The sequence below is a fragment of the Centroberyx gerrardi genome, chromosome 11 (genome assembly GCF_048128805.1).
Source record: "Centroberyx gerrardi isolate f3 chromosome 11, fCenGer3.hap1.cur.20231027, whole genome shotgun sequence".
Classification (NCBI taxonomy): domain Eukaryota; kingdom Metazoa; phylum Chordata; class Actinopteri; order Beryciformes; family Berycidae; genus Centroberyx; species Centroberyx gerrardi.
The window spans coordinates 23,425,808-23,447,858 of record NC_136007.1 but is presented as its reverse complement, the minus strand read 5'-3'; the positions used below and the strand labels follow the sequence as shown (position 1 = coordinate 23,447,858).

Sequence of the window (22,051 nt, the reverse complement as noted above, 5' to 3'; positions counted from 1 at the left end):
TGTCACGGTGAGCCATGAAATCACCGGGCCTGAAAACACGAGTTACTGATCAAATACTTTTGTAACTCACAGTAGTTAGCAAATTAGTATGAAATAGAGCAATATTACAGCACAGTTGCGCTCTCACAATTTAATTTTCATATTAGAGCTGTTTACTTGGCATGCGATGAATGCACTGTGTGTATGTGCAGTTGTGTATGTATGTGTAGGTGTATGTGTATGTGTATGTGTGTGTGTGTTTCTTTCCACTGTGCATATCATTAACAGATTTCTAGACATGACCTGGGGAACTATATTGCCTCTCATTGGGCCACTTTGTAGAAGCAGGGGGAGGTAATAGGCCATTTAACCATAACAGTTGGCTGGCATTCAATAACATGCCACTGCAAACAGTTTATCACTTCTAATGAACAGAATAACAAACATGGCACTGGAAGAACAATTTGATGTGAATATGATAATCAAGATTATCTTGTTGGATAGCATGTCCTCACTATCTGATATGCAGCAACAGCACAAAACGGTTCAAGAAAAAAATGCTACAGTTGATTTTTAAAAGTTAATCGTGTAGGACTTCTTTTTAAATATATATCGCCGAATTAATCCTTATAACAACTACTGGTACTACATTCTAAAGCCCTTGTGAATTACTTTCCATCAGCATATTTCATCATTTCTTCCCTCTGCTGCTTTTACAACCGAATCATCTACCAAAAGGATTTTTTGAGCAGAAACTAAGCCCAGGAACTCCTCAATTGGACCAAATGAAAGCATGAAACAGATCACTGAGGCTGCTGCTTTTTCAGATTACACTGAAATGTGTCTTCTCAACTAACAGCGATATACTGTTAAGAAAATCCTATAAGTAGCATCTTCAAATCTAGAGAGTCATAGATTTCCAATAATTAAGGTGAGAAGGTGGCAATTCGGTGCAGCAAAAATAATGACTTCTCCAAACAGTTTCCATTTCACAAACACCCAACAGGTTGAATATCTATCTATCAGTGCTTGCCTGAGGTTAAAATTACACCAGGAAACAGAGATGTTCAATAATTTATTAGCAGCAGTAGCAGTAGCAGCAGCAGCAGCTTTCTAATCAGTAATGGAACTAATAGAGCAGAGCTGAACAGAGAGGACCAACCAGGCCGGATGTGTGAGCCGTCAAATTCCTTCTTTCCTCCAGTTCCTCCCCCTACCCAGCGTCCCAATTTAACTTTCTGGCTCACCTGCCAAGGACTGGTATGCTAAAAAAAAAATCTTAATTGCCAAGAATATTTTTTTACTGGCCAAAACAATTAATTCCTGTTTTCAATGGTATTTTGTGTATAGAATCAGTTACTGTGTGAAACATTCAATATAGAGATGAGCAGATTTAGAACTTTATTCTAAAACTTGCTTCCTAAAACAATGGATATTTTTTGTCTTTGTCTTATTTTTTTCTTTTTGGTGGCCTCACACCTGCTATGTGTCACCAAATGGGAATAACACAAGTTTCAACTAATGTTAAGCGAGTTAACCGTCCAGGCAGTGGAGAAACAGGTGGATTTTTTTTTGGTTTTGGCTACAGTGTTGCCAACTTTCTTCCAAGTAGCTATTGCCCGCTCAAAAAGTCGCTAGCAGCCGCCAGATGACGTCATCCGCTAATTTGCATACGAATACATTTGCTACAGCGCCCCGCTCTTAGAGGAGGGAGGAGCTACGCTGTGTATGAGAAGTGCTACGTTCATCAGACCTCTTTGGATTAGACAAGCAATTAGCAAAAATGTACATGCATTGGCATCAGCCGTACTGATTTGTTGCCAAACAATTTGGGAGTCAATACACTAACATTGTTCCCCATCGTCCGAAAAAGTAGCTAGATCTGTTGCCGGAGGGTCTGAAAAGTCGCTAAATCTAGTGACAAAGTCGGCAGGTTGGCAACAGTGTTTGGCAGAAGTTTAGACCCAACTGCTTTGTGCAGAGCCAGCTACCAGGCAGCCAATCAAGAGCCTGTTTGATACAGAGCCATTGTTTTTGCTCATGGTCAGAGAGAGTGTACGCTGACCAGCAGGGACAAAGTTTGAGAACAGGCAAAGACCAAAGACTTTATGATCAAGGCATTCAAAGGTTATCGTCGCAAAAAATTACTGTCTCATAGATTTATCTGGCAAAAATATTTTTTTCCAGCATTTGGCATTTGGCAGGAGTTAATTTCGGACTCTGCCCCTATTTCTACCAATGTCGGCCCGATATATCAGTTTGTCTAACCCTCGAAAGGGTGGGGGGTGGGAAAGCAATAATATTATGCATTACGCTCCGTCTGCACCGGTGCAATCAATGCTCCATTTCACAGCAGTCCTTTTGGGGGAAAAGGCAGCACAGAGGAGGAGGAGGAGGAGGAGGAGGAGGAGGCTGAGTGGCAGGCAGACAGACAGCTAGAGAGACAGACAGCACGGGTCTCCAGTGTCGAGCTGAAGCCTGAGCCCTGTGGGAGAGGGAGATGACGACGGCCCGCAGACACCGAGGAGCTGTTGACAAGCAGGAGTCCCCCCCTCCACCCCCCACGCCCCCTGCTCCCAATACTGCAGTTACAAGGCCATTTGTGCAGCACTCTGAACAAGGCTACCACAGAGAGAGAGAGAGAGAGAGAGAGAGAGAGAGAGGGCGAGAGAAGCACTCCGCTGTGACACTGCAGTCTAATGTACAGACCATGGGAGACATGATGAGCGACAGTGCATTTATTCCGCCACGGTACTGTATATGTGCTCTACTGTGAATTTTTTACAGGCTGCAGAGCCAGCAGTAAATCACTTTCACTGCACATGGAGCCGTGCCAGCTGCCTTATCTAATGTCAAGTGCCTTGAGGGCATGGAACAAAACACTTTCCACCCGGGAGGGAGCATGAGGTTACATGGACACAGATTAAGTGCACGCTTTTTCAAAGATGTCACATTATATTAAACATAAAGCAAATCTACCATAAATGTGAAGTTTGGAAGGAAGCCTACTCTGGAAATATTCACAGACAGCACTGACATACTGATGTATGTATTATATATAGACATAAGTCAAAGTGGTTTGTAAACAACCGCAAAACCAGGCATTTACAGTTTCCACTTGACAGAGATTGTGAATGCTACAAAGTCGAGAACAGGGGGAAATTGAGTATACAGTGACTCCAAAGAAATTGTATTTGGAGCTGCAAGCAGTTCTGTAAAAGTTCCCCACAGGAAACGGATTGGGGTGCGTTCAGTTTCTGTCTGGTAAATCCGACAAGGCGAAAAGCACAAAGACAGGCCTGGATTAATCACTTAAAACAAAAGAGGAGTTGGAACAAGCGAGTGGTCTGATCCATCTACCTGATGCTTCATCTCATGTTGAAAGTGGGAAAGACTGGCAGCCAACAAATCACCACTGCGCTTGTGTGTTTTTAGTGATGGAACAACATTAAATCAACCGTATCTCGCTTTTCTGACTGGCTGCAAAAGCCTCATTGCTTCTCTACATGCACTGACATGATGAATTTCTATACATAAATGAATATTCATTCATTAAAACATAACCATCACTCATAATATTCATTAATCATCAGTTTACTTGAATGTGATCTCAGCTCTCTGGTTCCCTAATTGCTCAGCAGTCTTCATCTCTAACATAATAATAACGTATTACATACATACATAAATAAAAGCACTTCTTGTACAACAAAGTGCTTTATCATAAAATGTCAGTTCATCCGTTTTCTTACAATCATAAAGATTTAGCTATACACACATACCTTTATATTGCCAATGCCAATATCTTTATATTGCCATCACTGTATTAGAGCAATCCATGCTGACTAATCAATAAAGAACCTGGAATTGCGTTGTGAAATGTCATCTTTTCATCACCAGCAGCAGGCTATAGGCTGTATAAACAACAGTGAGTCCATTGACAGACTGGTGGTCGATCTGTCAGAGTCTCTCCACTGTTTTGCTGCCTCACATAGCAACAGTAAGTGTCAACATATTTCTGCCAGCCAATCTTCAGCAGCGGTAGCTTGCCATACAGAAAACCCATGCTGATTGTTTCATCTCACTGCTGAAGCAGAAGCGAAGCAGGGCAGTGCTTTTTTCATGTGCTGGTCATTACACACCTTGAAATTGAAAATGACAAAAAACAACAATAGGCCAACAATCCTTGACCTTGGGTAACAGCACGGTTTAAAATGAAACACACATTCAAAATCTTACCCCAGCAGTTATGATTTTGCAAAAGCCAAAATGGCCTCACAGAGGTTGAGTGGAGAGTATAGTTTGTCTGTCAAATGAGTGTGTGTGTGTTTGTGTGTGTGTGTGTGTGTGTGTGTGTGTGTGTGTGTGTGTGTGTGTGTGAGAGAGTGTGTGTAAAACTGCCCATGCGAGAATTTTGATCGTCCTGTGCCTACGTACCTTATCGTACAGAGAAAAAAAACATCACAACATCTGATTGTGCCAGTAGGTGCGAGGCTGTGCCGATGAAGGGGAAAAGAGGAATTACAATATTGAATATGATTTTCCATCATCAGATTTCAGAAGCCGGCAAAGTCCTCCCCACACCTCCGAGTGAAAGAGATCGATATGACGGAGAAGACAAGACAGCTGCCTTCTCATCCATACGGAGGATCAGACAGGCACAGTTCCATCAGGACTGATCCTGCAGTGCAGATAAATGAGCAGGGGCGCAAAATAACTGAGCTCTCAAGATCACAGAGGGGTGAAATCCTGTAAACGAAACGGCATAGGCCTAGACATCCAACCTTCTAGAAATCACTCGCTGTCACTCAAAATCAGCTGATAAATCATTCACCGGTACCTTCAGCACAAATGAAATGACGCAAGAGGTTTTAACACGACTAACATACTCGGTTCCACCTCTAGCCCACATGTAATTTTCTCTATTTACATAGCAGCCTTGGGTTATTACAGCGCGAGCCACGGGAGAACTGCACAAACAGGCCCTAACGGGAGAAAAAACAGCAGACTATTGTGAAAACATAATACCTTATCATGGGGTCTGCTTGCTGAGTGATAAGGCCTGTGTGGATAGCCTACGGGCTGCTTCCACTCACTGCTTGTACACTACAGCTGATACCCTGCTATTAGCTGGCAAAACTAAATCCATCCTAAAACCCTGCCTTGCTAGGGGGCATGTGTGGTGTTTTGAGTGCGCGTCATGTGTTTGCGTGCGCGTCTGTGTTTGTGTTTGCGAACGCATGCATGCCGGCGTGTGTGTGTGCGTGTGTGTACATGCTTCACGCACAGCCCGGGGTGTACTAAACCAACAAGACCGCGCTGGCATTTACATAAGAGCACCTTTTGTCTCAGTGTACACTCGCATTTACAAAACTCCAGCACACATTCAGTGGAAAAAAAAAACTCCACCAGGGGACCGAAGCCATATAGACGGAAGTGCGTGCAGGTTAGAGGTGAGCGATACACCGGAGCCCTGAGGGGGTCACAGAGACGGGCCGTCCATAGCCCCGATACCCTGACCTGCCTCAGCTGTAATGAGAAGGGCCAGGAGGCTTCTGTCCAATGAATGCTCCAATAGAGCAGAAGAAGAAAGACCGGAGGGACTCCTTACTAAAGACAGTACATAACATCACCTCAAAATCAATAAAAACCAAATGTTCAGGCTTCATCACATATTCTTACAGATTGGGAAATTACATAGATTTGGCTGGCTGCTTTTTAATGTTTATTAATTAGCCTTGGCGTATTTGGGTGAGCTTGGGCATTGCCATCATTGCCTGTAGCTCCCATTTCATAACAATCATGTTCATTCCTAGCCATGCTAATATTTAATTCCTCACTAGCCCGTCCACAAGCTTTTATTTCATGGAACAAAACGTAGTATAGCTAGTCAACCTCTGTGTAGCACAGACTTTATTTTTGGTGTTTCTTGAAAATCCCATTGATATTTTACACAGGGATTTTGACTACACAGCAAATCATATCTATAACCACATCACAATATATTGTCACATCTACCTTGATAACGCCTCTCTATGGCCGCTTAGCACCAAAGATGTTTCCAGAATTAGGAAATCAAGCATTACCACTTATTTTTGCTGTCAACCTAGTTAACACACAACAATAAAGGAGCGGAGACTTGAAAAAACAGCAGAACGCAAAGGGTAGACGAAGAGTCCTAAAACAGCTGTCAGATGATCACTTCTGACAACTGTGAATAATGGAACTACTGCACAGAATGCAACTCTCTAACAGTATTTTTTTGTGGGAAATTACACCACTAAGCAAGTCTATGGTTGTTCTAATGGAATCATAAGCAAAGTCGTCCTTAGGCAAGCACTTATCCAGGTTTAATTTTTTTCTTAAGATGTGCTGTTTGAGATGTGATGTTGCCGTTATCCCAGCTTTCTTTTCTCTTTTCCCTACAGCAGAAGGCACATGAGCCGAATGGCACTTATTCAAAACAATATAAGCCGATGTTTTCATTTGGGGTAGATAGCTCTAGATCCATCTGGCTTTCTGGAGCGTAGCTGTCCCCGCTGTACACGGCACACACACACACACACACACACACTCTCGCTGTCTATCTTTGTCTCTCACACACCCTGATGCACGCACATATTTTCTGTCTTTCTCACACTCCCTTTCTCTTACTTGCTCACCCACTCAGATACAGACATACACTCATTCATAGGCATGTATATGGTAGACCCACACACATATACACCCATCCCCAAATATTATCTATCACAGCTACCCTCAATTGTCTTCTGCAAACCCAACTTTGAGCTTTTGAAACTTCCCTATAGCAACCAACCCAGTTTTTACCTGACTTTTGTGTAATGCTAACTTGTACTGCGAATTGAACAGATTGTGGGCTAAAGCATTAGCAGGTACACATCAGAAAACGTTCTACTTGAGGCACAGAGGTGAAACCTCTCGTCAGGAAGGTGGATCAAAGACCTTGACAAAAGCCAATGTATCGGTTAATCCTACGTTGACATATGAAACGTTTACATAAGGAGAGGGGGGGAGATCTTTCACACTTCATTGTCTAAAGGCTTTTCATTCAGCTTTACATGAAAGGGATTGGGTAAATACCTGTGATGTCATGAGCCAACATTACTATACCTCCATTTGAAAATGGTACTTGTATATGTTTGGGGATAAAAAAAAATGCTTTGCTTTAATATAGCCTGAGGTTCAGTTTATCACTTTCAAATATTTAAAAAAATCACTTCGCTTCTGCTTCAAGCATCAATTAGAGGAATAGCTGGAGCAATAACAAACCAAAATGTACCTAATACATTATTCACCCAGGCATCATGCGCACAGAGTTTATGGATTCATCTTCAGTGATGAAATAAATAGCAACAATCCTATATGGAGAATAACAAGGTGATGAATGACAGGCCCAAACCATTAGCTACAAGCACTTTCACATAGACACACACCCACACATACACACACAAACACACAGCACACAGCTCAAGACAGACATGCACTTGCAGCTTTCCCTTCACTGTGCCACCAAACCTTGTCAGGAATTCCCAGGAAGAGCATTTGTCACAGGATTCATGCCTTTCAAATAAAGTATTACTGTCATCCTCACTTTTTCCTCCTAAGCCTGGGCTTTCATGTTTAATATTCTAGCCATGTAAACATGAAAATTGAATCGTAGGTATGTCCTGTTCCTTCATGCTCTATTGTAGAAAATTCATTTTATAGGCAATAAATGAAGATGGTGTATAAAAAATACAAAAATATATACATAGGCCTACATCGGTGTATTACATATCATTGTAGGTCAAGTCACCAAGGGAATCATATAGATTGGTGCTTCCCAACCTGGGCTCTGAAGATCTGTTGTGGTGTGGGGCATCAAATTAGCCTATTGTCATCCATTTATTTATACACATAATCTGAAGTCCATTTAAAATAACATGAAATCCTGCTATCTCTGCCCTAAAGTGGTCTAAAAATGCTGATTATCGCGTGACAGGCACCAACACTACAGGATTGGAGTTGATGTGGGGGGATGAGGCCGTGCATTTCACAAGGAGTCCTGAAGAAAAAACGGTTTAGAAGCACTGAAAAACTAAAATCAGGCTACATTAGACTGCTGCTAGCTGGACTACATGCCAAGGCTTCCACTGGGTATAGTATCAAATGCCACTTCAAAAAGCCAAATGTTTCCATCTGCTTCAGAAGTGATCAAACATAAAGCAGATGACCCAAAAGCTTTCTGGCAGTGGATGCTGAACATGTACATGCCATGGTTAACTGAAAAACTGTATCTAATGGACCGGTGTGCCTGTGTCGTCTAAAGCAGTTCCAGTCCAGATGAACCCTCCCGCTGAGCATCTAGACCAGTTCGCTCCACAGGCGAAGGCAGGGGGGGATGACATCATACTGAGACACAGCCATGGAGCCTTTAATTAGCACTTCAACATCATTTGACCTGGAAAAGATGCAACTGCATCCTGCATTGCATAGCCCAGCCTAGGAATAACCAAGGTGGTGTGACCAAAGCAAACTGTTTGGTATCAGCCGTTTTGAAATATGCCAATTTTCTAAATAAGGCAGAAGCATGTGATTATGGATTATAGTTTGGCGTTCGGGGTTGTGTCAACAATTCTTTAAAGAAACTAAAGCACTGCAATTATTCAGCAAAGCTTATCTGAGAGTGCAGAAATGGAAGCAGATGGAAATGGAAACAGTGGTAGGTTGGCTCGCTATGAAAGAAGGATCAGAGAAGAGAGAGGGGATCAAAGGTTCAAAGCTGCAGGTAGAGATCTCTACAGGCTTCTGTCCATAAGTCTGCAGGCCCTGTGGTGCAAACGCACACACACATGCACAAACACACACACAGACGCATCCCTAAGTACACCGCGATTAGTATGCACTGTGCAGTTAGGCATGAAAAGGGTCTCCTCTCAAGTGGAAAAAAAATCTGTCCAAATGCATCATCATGGGGGCAATTACACACAAAAGAGAGTGTGTGACTCCGGCCACGGCTCTACTTCAGGGATGGCATTTTACAATCAGCCTCGGCAAACATTTGTCTTTTTTCCTCCCATCCCTCACTGGAGCCTGCAAGCATAAAGACAAAAATGAAATGGGAAAAGAAAATGGTCTGGGCTCAGCAAGATGGTGACATGCAGACCAATGAAATTTATTTATTATTTTATTTATTATTCTGAACCAAGGCAAGTCAATTATATGGGAATGAGGATGTGATTTGCCTCTGTGCTAATACTTGGGTGAAGATACACTGCTACGTTGTTTCATAGCTGTGCGCTGCATTAACAAGTGTCTGGGAGACTTAGGTCTTAGAAAAGTACTGTGGAACCATTAATCCAATGTTCTTCAGCCGCTCAGGGTGTGCCATTAGCCACAGATTAGGAAAGAGTACACTGTGTGCTGTATTAGTTTTTGGTGAGTATTTCACCCTTTAATGTAGACATAAGCTGCTGGAAGACTTTCTGCATTCATTGCTGTTGCTTGTCATTCATAAAGTCGTTCCATCTCTGCTGGAGCAGCATTCAGTCTTTTAGAAAACACTGTCTGCAAACAAATAATTCCTCCTTTCTGACCTTGGTGAAACTGTCTATTACAAGACAAGCTGTATGGTGCCATTTCTAACCAATTGTCAATACGGCAAATGGAAAATCTTGAGCACTAGAAAAACTGAACAGAAATAATATGATGTTTTAAGCTGGGCAGAGAAAATAGTTTTGACGGCGTATTCTTCTAGATACTTAGTAATTGAATAACTTGATACAAAGTAATAAAAGTGTCTGGTCAAGTCCTGTCATACTGTCCTTAAATGCAGTATTGTAAGAAGACATATTCATCCTCTAAATACTTAGCAGGTCCTACAGCTGAAAAGCCAACACTATTCACTTGAGATACAGTAGAATAGCTAGACTGACCCTGAGCAGCCATTAACATCCTCAATACCAAATTCAATCCCATAAACCATAAAGACAGAGACTTGTCTCGGAGAATATCGTAATTCTGTTAGGAGTTTGGAGGAGTGTGTAGAGATTTATCATCGCACTGCTTTTACCCCGACATCCCACATTCCCATTGCTTCTGCCTGTATGTCTTGCTGCTTGTTGCACATTTCCCCTGCTGTTGGACTATTTGTTTTACCTGAGTTCATATGAATGCGTGAATACGTCAGTTTTTCCCTCAACATGTGAGATGACAGCACCGGTGTTGGGCACCTGACTCAAGCATTTATGAGCTGAACGGCGCATCATGACATCAATAAAAGCCCCCCATTACTTTTCATATGCGGGTTGTGCCTAGATATGATGAAGCTGGATCACAATTTTACCTGGAATTAAAAAGCATCTCCGCTATAGACAGTGAAATCAGATTTCACTTTCTCACTATTAATAATATAAGTAATATTTAGGTCCCAAGTGCACCTCCTGGTAAGATCCAAATGTGAACATTTATTTCCATTTTCGCTATTGCCATATGTGGATTAGCGCTGTTAATGTGGCCAAATGCATCTCTGAGCACCTCCTGAGCTGGGTGATCAGATCTTGAACGCGTCTTGGGTGCATTTACACCTGGATTTTATGGTCTGTCGCTCTATCCAATTACAATCCGTTCACCCAGGACGCATGTTAGTGACAGATGGAAAGGGTGTCAAAGTACCAACCAAGGCAAGAAAAATAACAAACCTGCTGGGAAAGAAGGTGGTTGTGTAGAGCCACAAAGCATATGCTGTTAGGTTGCGGGGCAATTTATGGCAAAATAAGTTGTAGGATATTAATCTACAGGGGGAAAAATATCTACACAAAAATATCATGGAGGTGGTGCCCCCTCCCCACTCCTCACCCCCCTAGGAGCTCCACAGTAGGCTGGCTCCTTGAGTGGTCGACTAGACAGCCAAGCTATGTACACTGGTAAGAGGAGATCAATGAGGCTTTAAATAGGCCACTGACTCAGTTCATGTCCCAATGAAACGCCTCCCCGTCCTCTAAAGTGACTGCACACTAACACAGGAATGTCAAGGGAATTTGATGAGTATCTGTGTGTTTGTGTGCATGTGTGCGTTTGTGTCATCGGTTGTTGGAGGCCATCCAAAAATCCTACAGCTGGATTATCTAATCTGGCGGCGGTTGTTGAAGACATCCAGCGATGACAGCGCATTTCATTTAATGTGTCAGTCACTGGGCTGTCACAGCACATTAATGCATACCATACATCACTCTCTGACACTTGCAAAATGCAGCTAAATGAATATCTGCCATTACTGCCGAGAGGCTGGAATAAGCACATGTGTGGTGGAAGGTGGAAAATTAATTAAAAGACTGGAAAAGTGGTATTATTCACAAGACAGAAATATCTGTCAAGGCAGCTTGGCACAAGGAGGGCTGTCATAAAAAAGCTCCCTGAAAATGTGTCCTTATTCATCAACCTGCATTCTCTCAGAAACAAAGCTTTGAGACAACCTGGCTTGATGCTTACGCCTCTTAATTGTTTGAAATGGCATTTTTTCTGTGCTTTTGGAAACAGCCTGTCAATACATTTGATTTCACATTAGCCTCTTCTTTACAATGAAGTACTAATCAATGCGTTCTTCTCTCCCTGCACTTCCAACTCCTCCTCCAGGCAGACTTCAGAGGGCCGTGCCAGAGAAAATCAATTGTTTTTGAAATGTTGGCAAGCCAACAGCATCATCCCACGAAAAGCACACAAGAAGAGAAAAATGCCAGACTGTTAAACTGTAATTCATCATCTTCATTTGGCGATATGAGAAGAACACCCCTTGTTGACATAATTACCGCGGTTGATCCTCTCAGCTGAGGCCAGAGACCTCTCCTTTAACTCCTGCTCCACTTTAAATGTCAATAGCCATTAATTAGGTAGTCGTTATTTGTTATTCGAAGGTCTGACAACTTATCAATGAGCCTATTATAATTTTGCTGAACCCCTTCCCTCCACGGCAGCACCACCCACACCCACCAGCCCTCATGACTCAACTTATTCCATGAGCTACGATGCTCCACCATGCCCCAGCATGCATCTGTCACATCTCCGAGGCCAATGTGGGTGTGACAGACGGGTGCGAAGCTCATGCCTAAAATTATATGATTGATGGGTGCAGCAGGAATCAAAAATAGAAAACAGCACCTAAATGGAGCCAACGACATCCTAGTGGTATATCAATGAAAGTGAATGAATATGAAAATGGCAGGTAAAAGGGAGCCAGAGGATTTCCACGCCTCATATGAAAACATTTCTGCTCCAGTAGGCACATGGTTTAGACATATCCCCCTTATGGACTTTTTGTCAATTTGATCTGAAGCCTGCAGTGAAAGGCATTAGAGCTGTTTGTGATCGATTGACATTCTCCTCGCTCTGTGGTGGTCAGCAGCCAGTAATATGCTGTTTGGTGCGGGCAGGCATGACATGACAAAGCCCGTGCCATGGCCCAAATTGCTGCAGTATATATTATAAGAGGCAAAATAGGTTTAGCACATAGTTTGTCTTCTTTTTCCTATCTGACATACGCTTCAGAGCTTCTTACACCAATCGCACACAAAGTTTTCCGATCATCTAAGTGAGAATTGATTGTTATTCTCTTTAAATGGTGTTTTTTTTTCCAATTTTGATGTGACTAATGGAAGGAACCGGTCCAAACTCCACCCTACAGGCCCCCAAAATGCTTGTGTCAGCTCTGCATGTCCATCCCAATACTAGGCTGCTCTCCCAATCTCGCCCATATGTGGTATTATGCAGTTATGTGCACAGTGCCATTCTGTATGCTGTTCGCGTATTAGGTGATTCTGGTGTCTTCTGCTTTTATGGTGTGTAGCAAATTAAGGCAGAGAGGGGAAATTATTTAGAGGGACAACAAAACCTGCAGGAGCTCTGTGGGGCATTGTGAATTAACAGACAAGAAATCTTTACAGGCCCTTTTTATGCACAATTAGAAGAAAATACACCCTACAAATGTACCAATTTACATGGTATTACGTTTGTGTTGTTCAACGTATTATCATAGGCAGTCAATCATGTAATAGATTGCTGTTAACCTGCTGAGCAAGTAGATGAGGCGTTCTTACCGGAGGGAGGAGATAGGAGTCAGTCCGGCCTTTATATGTCGACATCAGGCTGTATAATGTTGAACACCAGTGAAATTAAGGTTGGGAAAGCAGGGGGCGTGGCTTGGAAAGGAGCCTGATTAAGCCTTTATTGGATGCAGAGATGGGGGTTAAGGAGTATTTAGGAGTGTGTGTGGGGGCGGTGGTGGTGGTGGTACATACATACAGACATAAGAGCACAAATTGTGGGGAAATAATGGAGCAGTGGGTTAACTGAGGCAACGTTTTTAAATCAATTTTGGTCAGTGGCGGCCTCCTGAGGTTCGGGACCCCTCTCAAGTGAAACGGGTGAAACATAGCAAAGGTTTTAGAGGAGAAGGAGCTCAATAATTTAGTAATTTCTTGAAGTGCTGTAATAGGCTGCTGCTCAGGCCTTGTGCCTCTCTCAATAAAATCTGCCTCCACAACTGCTCTTTTAAAAAGGACAGCTGCTGCAGGGTACTTTTGATTTCAATGCATTGAATGAGAACTCCAAACATTCACGATTGCTTTTTTGAAAATTGACAAGCAATTCATGCTCAAATAGGTTGTATCAACGCTCTAAATCCAGCCAACTACATAGGCAATGAATAATGGTTAGCACGCCTTATGGCTATACCTCAACTTCTTGCACTTGATACTAGGGACTGGTTCAAATATGCATGAATCTATCCGACAATTAGTCCAGAAATCTTTCAAGTCACGGTGAACAGATCAGCTTTTATTGATGGCCCAAAACTAGTGAAGCATGCGGCAAGAAAGCCTATTTATTGCTGCTAATCTGTCCCCAAGTTTTTCCTGTAGCCTATGACTTTGTGCTTGCTTTTCTGCAACACACACATATACAGTATATACAGTCAGTTGATGCTATAAGTGTTATTAGACTGAACACTGCAGGTATGAAAATACTCATTTAGTTTCAGGAATCATGAGAACACCTCAAGGCAAAAAACATTTCAAAATCAATATCTTGGGTATTTCAGCCATGATGGTGGTTTTTGCTATTGGGCTTTTGCAAAGTGATGCTTCTGATTTGGGGTAAAAATCCACTTGTAACTGTAACTGAGAGATATGTGTGTCATATATGTATGTCACAAGTTGCAAATATTGTAAGTATTGTGGTGTTTCACATGCACATTTCAATTTGCACACAAGCTCTTTACTTGTATAATGTGTGACGGAACAATTTCTGCAAATGCAATTTCTGTATTTTAGGTGCAACTCCTGTATCTGTATCACCTTGCAGTTACACAGATGTACATTATGTCTGTGGACAGCCATTTGTCAGTTTGTGTCTTGGCACGCAAGTAGATTTGTGTCGTGGAAAGCAAGTCATTGCTAGATTGAGATTTGGCCGTGGGTGGAGACATTGGCCCTCATTCATCAAGACATTGTACGATCAAATCTGATCTTAAAGTGGGTGTGCGCTCATTTCACTGCCAAGTCGCTATTTATCAATTCCATCTTTGTCGGAGCCCTAAGATCAAGCTAGGAAAACCTGTATGCTCATTTCAAAGAACTGTATTGTGCGCATGGAAAAGTATAGCAATTACCTGCATTATACGCTGCCACAGCTTTTTTGGTGCCAAGTTTAATATGAGACCATTTGTTTCTGACCTCAGCATTAGTATGGTATGGTTAGGATAGGAAATGGGTTTCTTTGTAGAATTACACATATTTAAGTTTAGAAACAAACCTCCTGGAGGGTCCTTTTCTCAGTTGAATCACTGCTGACAGATAATGCAATTGCTTGCCAAATTTTGTTTTTATGACAGCCTTTAATCCCACTTTAACACCGCCAAATAAAGCACTCCTCTTGGTGGCAACCTCCGCAACCAAAACACCAACTTCTGCTTCTTGGATCTTTTGCTACGTTCCAGTCTGTAGCTTGCATGTATGCAAATTTTGCTGCAGAAAACTTTCCTTGTTATAGGCCAAGAGTCGCCAAACGTGCATAATCTTGGGTGTGCCATATGTAAATGATCAATTGATTCCACATAGTTCTCATTCCATGGCTGCCTCTGATTTATCAGTCTGTGATGTAATTTGCGTTAATTTGGCGGTGGCGTGAGAAAGTTTCATGAACCAGTCTGGACAAGTGTCTTAGGATCATTTCATTTACAGTAGATTCTGCGCTCTTTTCCACGATAGCTTGATGAATGAGCGCCACTGTCTGAGGTCAAGCTGATCAGAAAGAGAGCGAACAAGCAACAGAAGCCAGGAGCAATATGCTTTCTGACTGGCTGGTGTCAACCAATGGCCAAGTCTCAGTCCAACAACCACTTCCTATTTAACCCTTCTTAGCTATGGTAAACAGCATGGGCGAGTTTATTCCAAAAATGGCTACACCACCACACAAACGAATAGTCTAGTATGCAGCACAACAAAATGCCTTTAGAACAACATCTACCAAAAGCAATTCAAGTATCTCAAGAACCTTATCATGGAAGCTTCTGCCCAGAGATGACATAGGAGAAATGCAAAGCCAAGATATCAGCATACACACATGAAAAGCAGGCTTGGGAGCAGTGTTGTTCCAGCGCTGTGGTGACAGATGGAGAGCACTAGCATGCACCTCCAGGGTCTGACCTCATCAGAATTGAACTATACCCAGACAGCAAAAGGGCCACTAGTGCTGCGATATGCTTGTGATAAGTTTCACATATCTGCAGCATGTTAACACGGTGTGGCAGAGACCGGCAATAAATCAGAGCTCACTATGGCAAAAATAAGGGTTGGCAAACAAACCACCTAGGGTCGAAAGGCTGTTTTATAGGCATGCAGATGAATGGCTTGACCCTGGAGTGCAGCGCAGGGAAAGAACTGTAGTCGACACATTAGCCGCATACGGCAGTTCAGAATCAGGCTTACTGAGCAAGGGAATAGCAAAATATAGCGTGTATTCAAATATAACATGTAAATTACAAGACTTTAATTTTGAGGAAAAGTATTTATTATTGAAGACAAGCTACAAAATGAGAATTCCTGAATAAACTGAAGAAATATTTTGCCTATCAGGTAATTAAATATTATAATAAAAGAGATCAAATTACTGAATAAATCTCGCAGCAAAGCTAGAGGCGGTCAAATATATCAAAAGCTCCCAGACGCCTCGTCCATGATCAGAGATAAACAGAGGGAAGAGAAGGAAAAACACATCTCTCAAACCATCATGTAAAACCAGATGGGGTGGGTGTACGTGTGATTTTGCCAGAAGCCTTCTTGATATTTATCACTAAAAAATCTCCTCAAGAAACGGTCGTCTCTGAGTCATTAGACATAGAGACTAACATCAAGAAGACAATCTTCAAAGATGCCTTTTGGGAGCATATTGCTTTTTTTTTTTTTAACCTGTATTTATTACCATGGGAACGTTTGCCGATTTTTATAATTAGCAATGTTTTTAACCTTTATTTACCCAGGCAACGTGTTCTTTCTTTTTCAGCAACACCCTGCCTCACACTCATTCAGTTGAACACATTCACACCTGAGAGCTGCCCAGTACAATAGCAGTCTTCTATTGTTGGCCCCTGAGCAGCTCCACTGGAGGAGCTGGGGGTCAGGCACCTTGCTCAAGGCCACTTCAAAAGGTAGTCGTTGATGGAGGGGAAAGTGCTTCTCATTCTTCTTCCATGCCTGCATTTCCCCGGCCCGGGCAGAGATTTGAACCACTGACCTTTCAGTCACAAGCCCTCTTCTCTAACCTTTAGGCTACCATTGTACTGTTTGATATTACTGTCCTCTATTGTTACCCTCAAAGCAGAAGAAAAGGCAGTTTTAAACTTCACAAACAAAAAGGCATCAGTTGCTCATCAAGCCTATTTATGCGGCTGCCTTTCTGCTTGACCCAAAATGTGTTGAGGATGCAAAGCTTCGGTCTGAAGAGCAGACGACTGCAGCGTACAGCACAATCTTGACCTTGGAAAACAGATGAATCTGGACAAGGAAAAGGTTTGGGGAGAGTTTTTAGAGAAATGTAGAGCAAAATACAGCCTGAGGACAGACAGAGAGGTATGGAACTGACCGAGTGCATCAGTTCATCAGCATGGTGGAAGGAGTTTTGTGGGTTTGAGTCATGGTTACAGTCCAGATCCTACAACAACTGGTCAGCCTTTCTTTTGGTTATCACACTCCAAGTGGCACATGAGACTAATAGGGATAGGAATCACTAGGCAGCTCCTGATATGATATTGTCATCATACTTGGGCCACAATATGACAAACTGCCATATTTAATGCTCTCCAGTAACTCAAGTATTGCAATTTAATATTGCGATCTTCCTTCACTTCGCTGCTTGAGGGCCCACTGAGATGATACTGCCTTACTGTCGCCCTGGAGTTCTCTCTCACACAAACACGCCTGTGCACACACACACGCACACGCACACGCACACGCACACGCACACACACACACACAAACACACACGCTCGCACATGCTGTTGTTTTTCTCTTGTTCTTAATTGAACTCTGTCCTTTTATTACTATGTGAGCCACTTTGTGACAAACAAGTTTTGTAAAAAGTGCCTTCTAAATAAATTTGATTTGATATTGATTTGATTTGATACTGCAATATAATGTGATTTATTACTCTGTTTTTCTTTCATTTGACCGCAGTAAAAAGCTGGAACAATATCCCTCGGGGTAATAAAATGTCAAAATCATTTATACTAATAGTGTATGTATTAAGTCATAAATCAGTTACAATCAGCCTTTCAAAAGCTATTATTTCCAGTTTCATTTAATTTCACTGAAAGTTCATAACTTGATAGAACATCATTATGTGCCCTTTAATTAATAGCCTTGAAATGTGAACGAAAGTATCACAGTACTAGGCATCAATATATTAACACAATATCCGGGGGGAAATTGTCGTAATATTATAAGGAAAATTTCCTCCACCCTTACAAAAAGTGGTGCAACTTGTGATAATTCATACCAATATAAAACGGCCTGAGCCTAGTGAAGATGACTTGAATGTGGTTCTCATGAAAGGGCAATCAAGGTTCAGATTGAGAAGATTATGATTAAGAAACTGAAATGCAGATTGTTTAAAAGAGAGGGAGATTAAGGTTAATGAGAAAGGCCACCAATAAAGTTGAACAAAGAAAATGAATTTGATAAAAGTGCTATCTTTTTTTCTTCATCAATTTATTCATATACCTATACTGACCTTGCATTGTCAAACTCGAGAGCTACTCACTTTAAACATTCCCACATCAATTTCTGAGTTGCCGTCTGACTTGATACTCAAACCATGAATGCCAGCGCTTCAACAGACTGAAGCAGACAACGTTGATGAAAAGAACAATGGCAAAAAGGTCACGCAAAAACAAAAGGAGAGAGAAAAAAAAGAAAAGTACTGGCACAAGGGCCCACGACTGCTGAATAGTGACGGTGAGAAAACACATGATTGTAAAAGGTGAAGCACAGTCTTGAGCTGTGTAAAGTGTTACTCCATAGTCACCTGAGTCACTTAAGGAGATATAGGAGACAACTGCTACTGTACGTCTGCCTGAGATAGACCAGCGCACAAGAGGTTGGTGTCACCACAAACATTACAAACTGCAAGTCAGGCTGTGTCATTCCCAGACACCCCAGAGTCTGACCTAGTGAAGACACACACACCCTTATCAGATCCTGTTGAAACAAGGTAAAATCAAACTCTGAAGTCTTCAGAAGTCAATTAATAGAAATCATGCTGTGATATCTAATGCAAAATTCTCTGTTGGGAAATGCTGGTGTTTACTGTAAAATAACAATAGCTAATACTGATATATATGCAAGTAGAGATGTGGCATATGTATTTTATAGTGGCTTAGTTGTAAGTCAGAGCTATAGAGTCAGAAGGCAGCCTGTGTGCATTCAAAGGAAAATGGATAGCCAGTGTGCACAATAAATCACTCCCACTTTGAATAAACCCTTGTAACATGGATCAAATTGTTTTTTCATTAGTAAGTGTGCAAAAGAAACAACAGCCACTACTACTATAGATGCACATCCCTCATCTAGTGTAAGCCTTTGCTGGCAAACCCTTATGAAAACAAATCCAGAGCGGTATACACAACAACAGCCTCTCAGTGACATAGATAGTAATCTCTGGCTGCAGCGCCACATTTAAAGCTACATCTGTTGAACTCCAGCTCACACAACAACCAAATACGCAGGCAGGAGCCAAATGCTGGGCCGGCGCACTGAGGGAGGCGCTGAGCTGTATACAATAATAAAACACATCTTTACACAGCGTTAAGAGCTTTCCAGCCCCATCCGGATGCTGAAACAGGGACTGAAGGTTGGAGACACTCATCCATGCAAAAGCTCAACCCAGGGCTGGAGAGCAGCGGGCATTTAAGCATCCCCGATGTTCAGCACTCACCTCCAGCGCCTCCAGCGTCATGAACCCCGTGATAGAAAAGCCATCGATGATGTCCTCTTCGGCGGAAGTAGACTCCTTTCGCTTTCTCCGCGGGGGTCTGGGACGGGACGAGGAGGGCCGCCTGCCCGCCTCCCGCTCCGAATCTGAGGAGAAGCGGAAGACGGAGCCCCGGACATGGTTGTTCCTTATCCCATTTGATCTCCGCTCCCGATCCCTCTCCGACCTGGACTTCCTCTTTTTGCGGAGGCCACTGGATCGAGGGCCATCCATGTCCTTGAGAGAAAACATCCAGATAAACCCTCCTCTTGTCGAGAATCAAGCCCTTCGAGGGCCAACCACCGGCACCGCTGAACCTCCACTTGTGTAAGAACTCCAAAGGAGAATTTCCGCAATATCCAAGTGAATGTCGATATTAATGTATTAGATCCGAGGTAACCATGTAATATCCAATAAATGAAGCCTTGTGCAGAAAACGTGAAGCTGCATCAAGTCACTGAACCACACTAGGTTCCAAGCAAAGATCCCCAAAGGCAGTCCATCAAATCCAATGACAGAGGTGTAAAACGATCTATTAAAATGTAACCAAGCTGTCAATTCCACCAGAGAACGAGCTTTTCAGGTTAAAGAAAATGTCTGGTCAGTGAACACGTCCCGCCATGGTGAGGTGAGCAGGTGACGCCACATCTTTCTTCTCAAGGAATCTACGCCTCCTACCCACAGTCAGCAAACTCTCCCTCCTGCAAGATGAAGAGAGAGAGAGAGCATGCATTTGCAACATGTTCACTCAGCAAGTTCAACTGTACATTTAGTCAATGGGCCATTTTCCAAAGGTGGTGGATATTATACAGAAGGTTGTTGCCATTCTACATAATGCAAGATGAATGTTTCATTAGGGCGGCTAGAGACTCATCTGCTGACTATATTGTGTTTTCTTACTTTGCCAAGTCATTAAGCCCTAGGCTGAGGTGATTATGTGTTGTAAGCGCTCCTTTACTAGTGTCTCTAAAGCTTTTGCCAAGCTTGTAACCTACACTGTCCTTTTAATGATGAAGTATTTTCTTCAATTAATTATGTATATTACTCTTTGTTACTTGTTGTCTGGAGCCTCTCAATATGAACTTAATGTTGTTAATTGTATGGTCGCTACTAACATAATTTTAAGTGTAATACAAAGTATATACAGTATAAGGTCTGCGCGAGTGCAAAGTGTGACTGTATCAGTAACATATTTCAGCATTGGTCCTATTACTATAATTACACTCATTTTGAGCCTGAGATATAGCCTTAATTGAACCAACAGTTGTATTAAAAACCATTACAAGTCAATACAATCTCCCCTCCCACTTTCCCTACTCCTATTTGTTAGCTAATTGCATCAATTTGCATAATTAAATCATATCAAAGTGCATTTCAGTTGCACACATGTACCATAATGACACATATCAAATTGAGCTTCAGTGATTATGCATGGTGTTACATCTTGGGTATTAAGTTTAATAATTTGATTAATTCCTCACTGTCTACATAACTGAACTATCAACTATTATCTCTAAGGTTAGTCATATGCAAGTTCTCTTTGAATAAAATTATTTTGGCTTGTACACTCTTTTCCATAGCATGCACACAAGTCTAAGTTAACTCATTTATCACATCCTCTACAACCCTTATAATCTCAATTCACTGGCACATTCACTTCCATCTCATTTGTCACCTCACACTACTCACACAACTATAATCTTTCTCTCCCTTTTATAAATGGATACAAGCCTAATTGAATGGTGCACTGTCCTTGAGGTTTCACAATGGGAATTCTGGTAAGAAAACAAGCCAGATGACAAGACCCTCAGACAATCCCATCCTGCACTTAACCATAGGGCTCAGCAGGTCATACTTCCACTGTCTGACACCATAGGCATTTGGCTGCTTTTCTATGACATAACATTAGTGCTATGATATTAGGATTCAACAGCTTGCAATCTTATTCTGAATCATTCTCAAGGCACAGCCTACAGTCTAGGCCTACAGCCACTGAAAGTCACTCTGGCATTGTAGTCTAAAACACATATGGCTTCTGTATGTGTCCAGAATATCAATTCTTTTCCATGACATCACACAAATGGTATCCTGTTTGGAAGGGAATTGAATCAACAAAACTACAGGCATTGCTAAAGCCTTTTTAAATAATCATACCTCCAAATGCCGGTGGACATTTCAAAGACAGAGGAACACACCTTTTTCGCATCACCAGACAAACCAAAACCAATCTGTCATAGTCAACCACCATCTTCAACTTTACATTATCTCATTGGACACAGGTTGCCATGTAATGTAGCTGATCTGGATTTCTGCAACACAGTCTACAAATACTCTGCTGCATCCTGCAAAGTGGCAAATGTTGCAAACATGCACAATTACAATCATTGCAAAAAAAAATTGGCTCATCTCAAATGGATGCATAACAAAGGCACATCCAATAAGCCAGCATGCCAACCTCTTTCTATGCAGCAACCATTCAAAATATTCCCTCCATGCAGCTGTTTTGCCTTGTAACTACCCAAAAGGCAAATCCACCTTTACTACAATAACGGTCCTA

At 42.1% G+C, this 22,051-nt stretch overlaps 1 protein-coding gene across 1 annotated transcript in view; it reads right to left on the bottom strand.

Moving 5' to 3' along the window:
- The window catches only part of auts2a (activator of transcription and developmental regulator AUTS2 a), a 303,676-nt gene extending 283,948 nt beyond the window's left edge, over positions 1–19,728 (bottom strand). Inside the window, exon 1 of the mRNA XM_071898324.2 lies at positions 19,459–19,728. Within this exon, the coding sequence (XP_071754425.2) occupies positions 19,459–19,728 (270 nt within the window). The remainder of the gene's footprint in view (positions 1–19,458) is intronic.
- Positions 19,729–22,051: the final 2,323 nt, after the last annotated feature.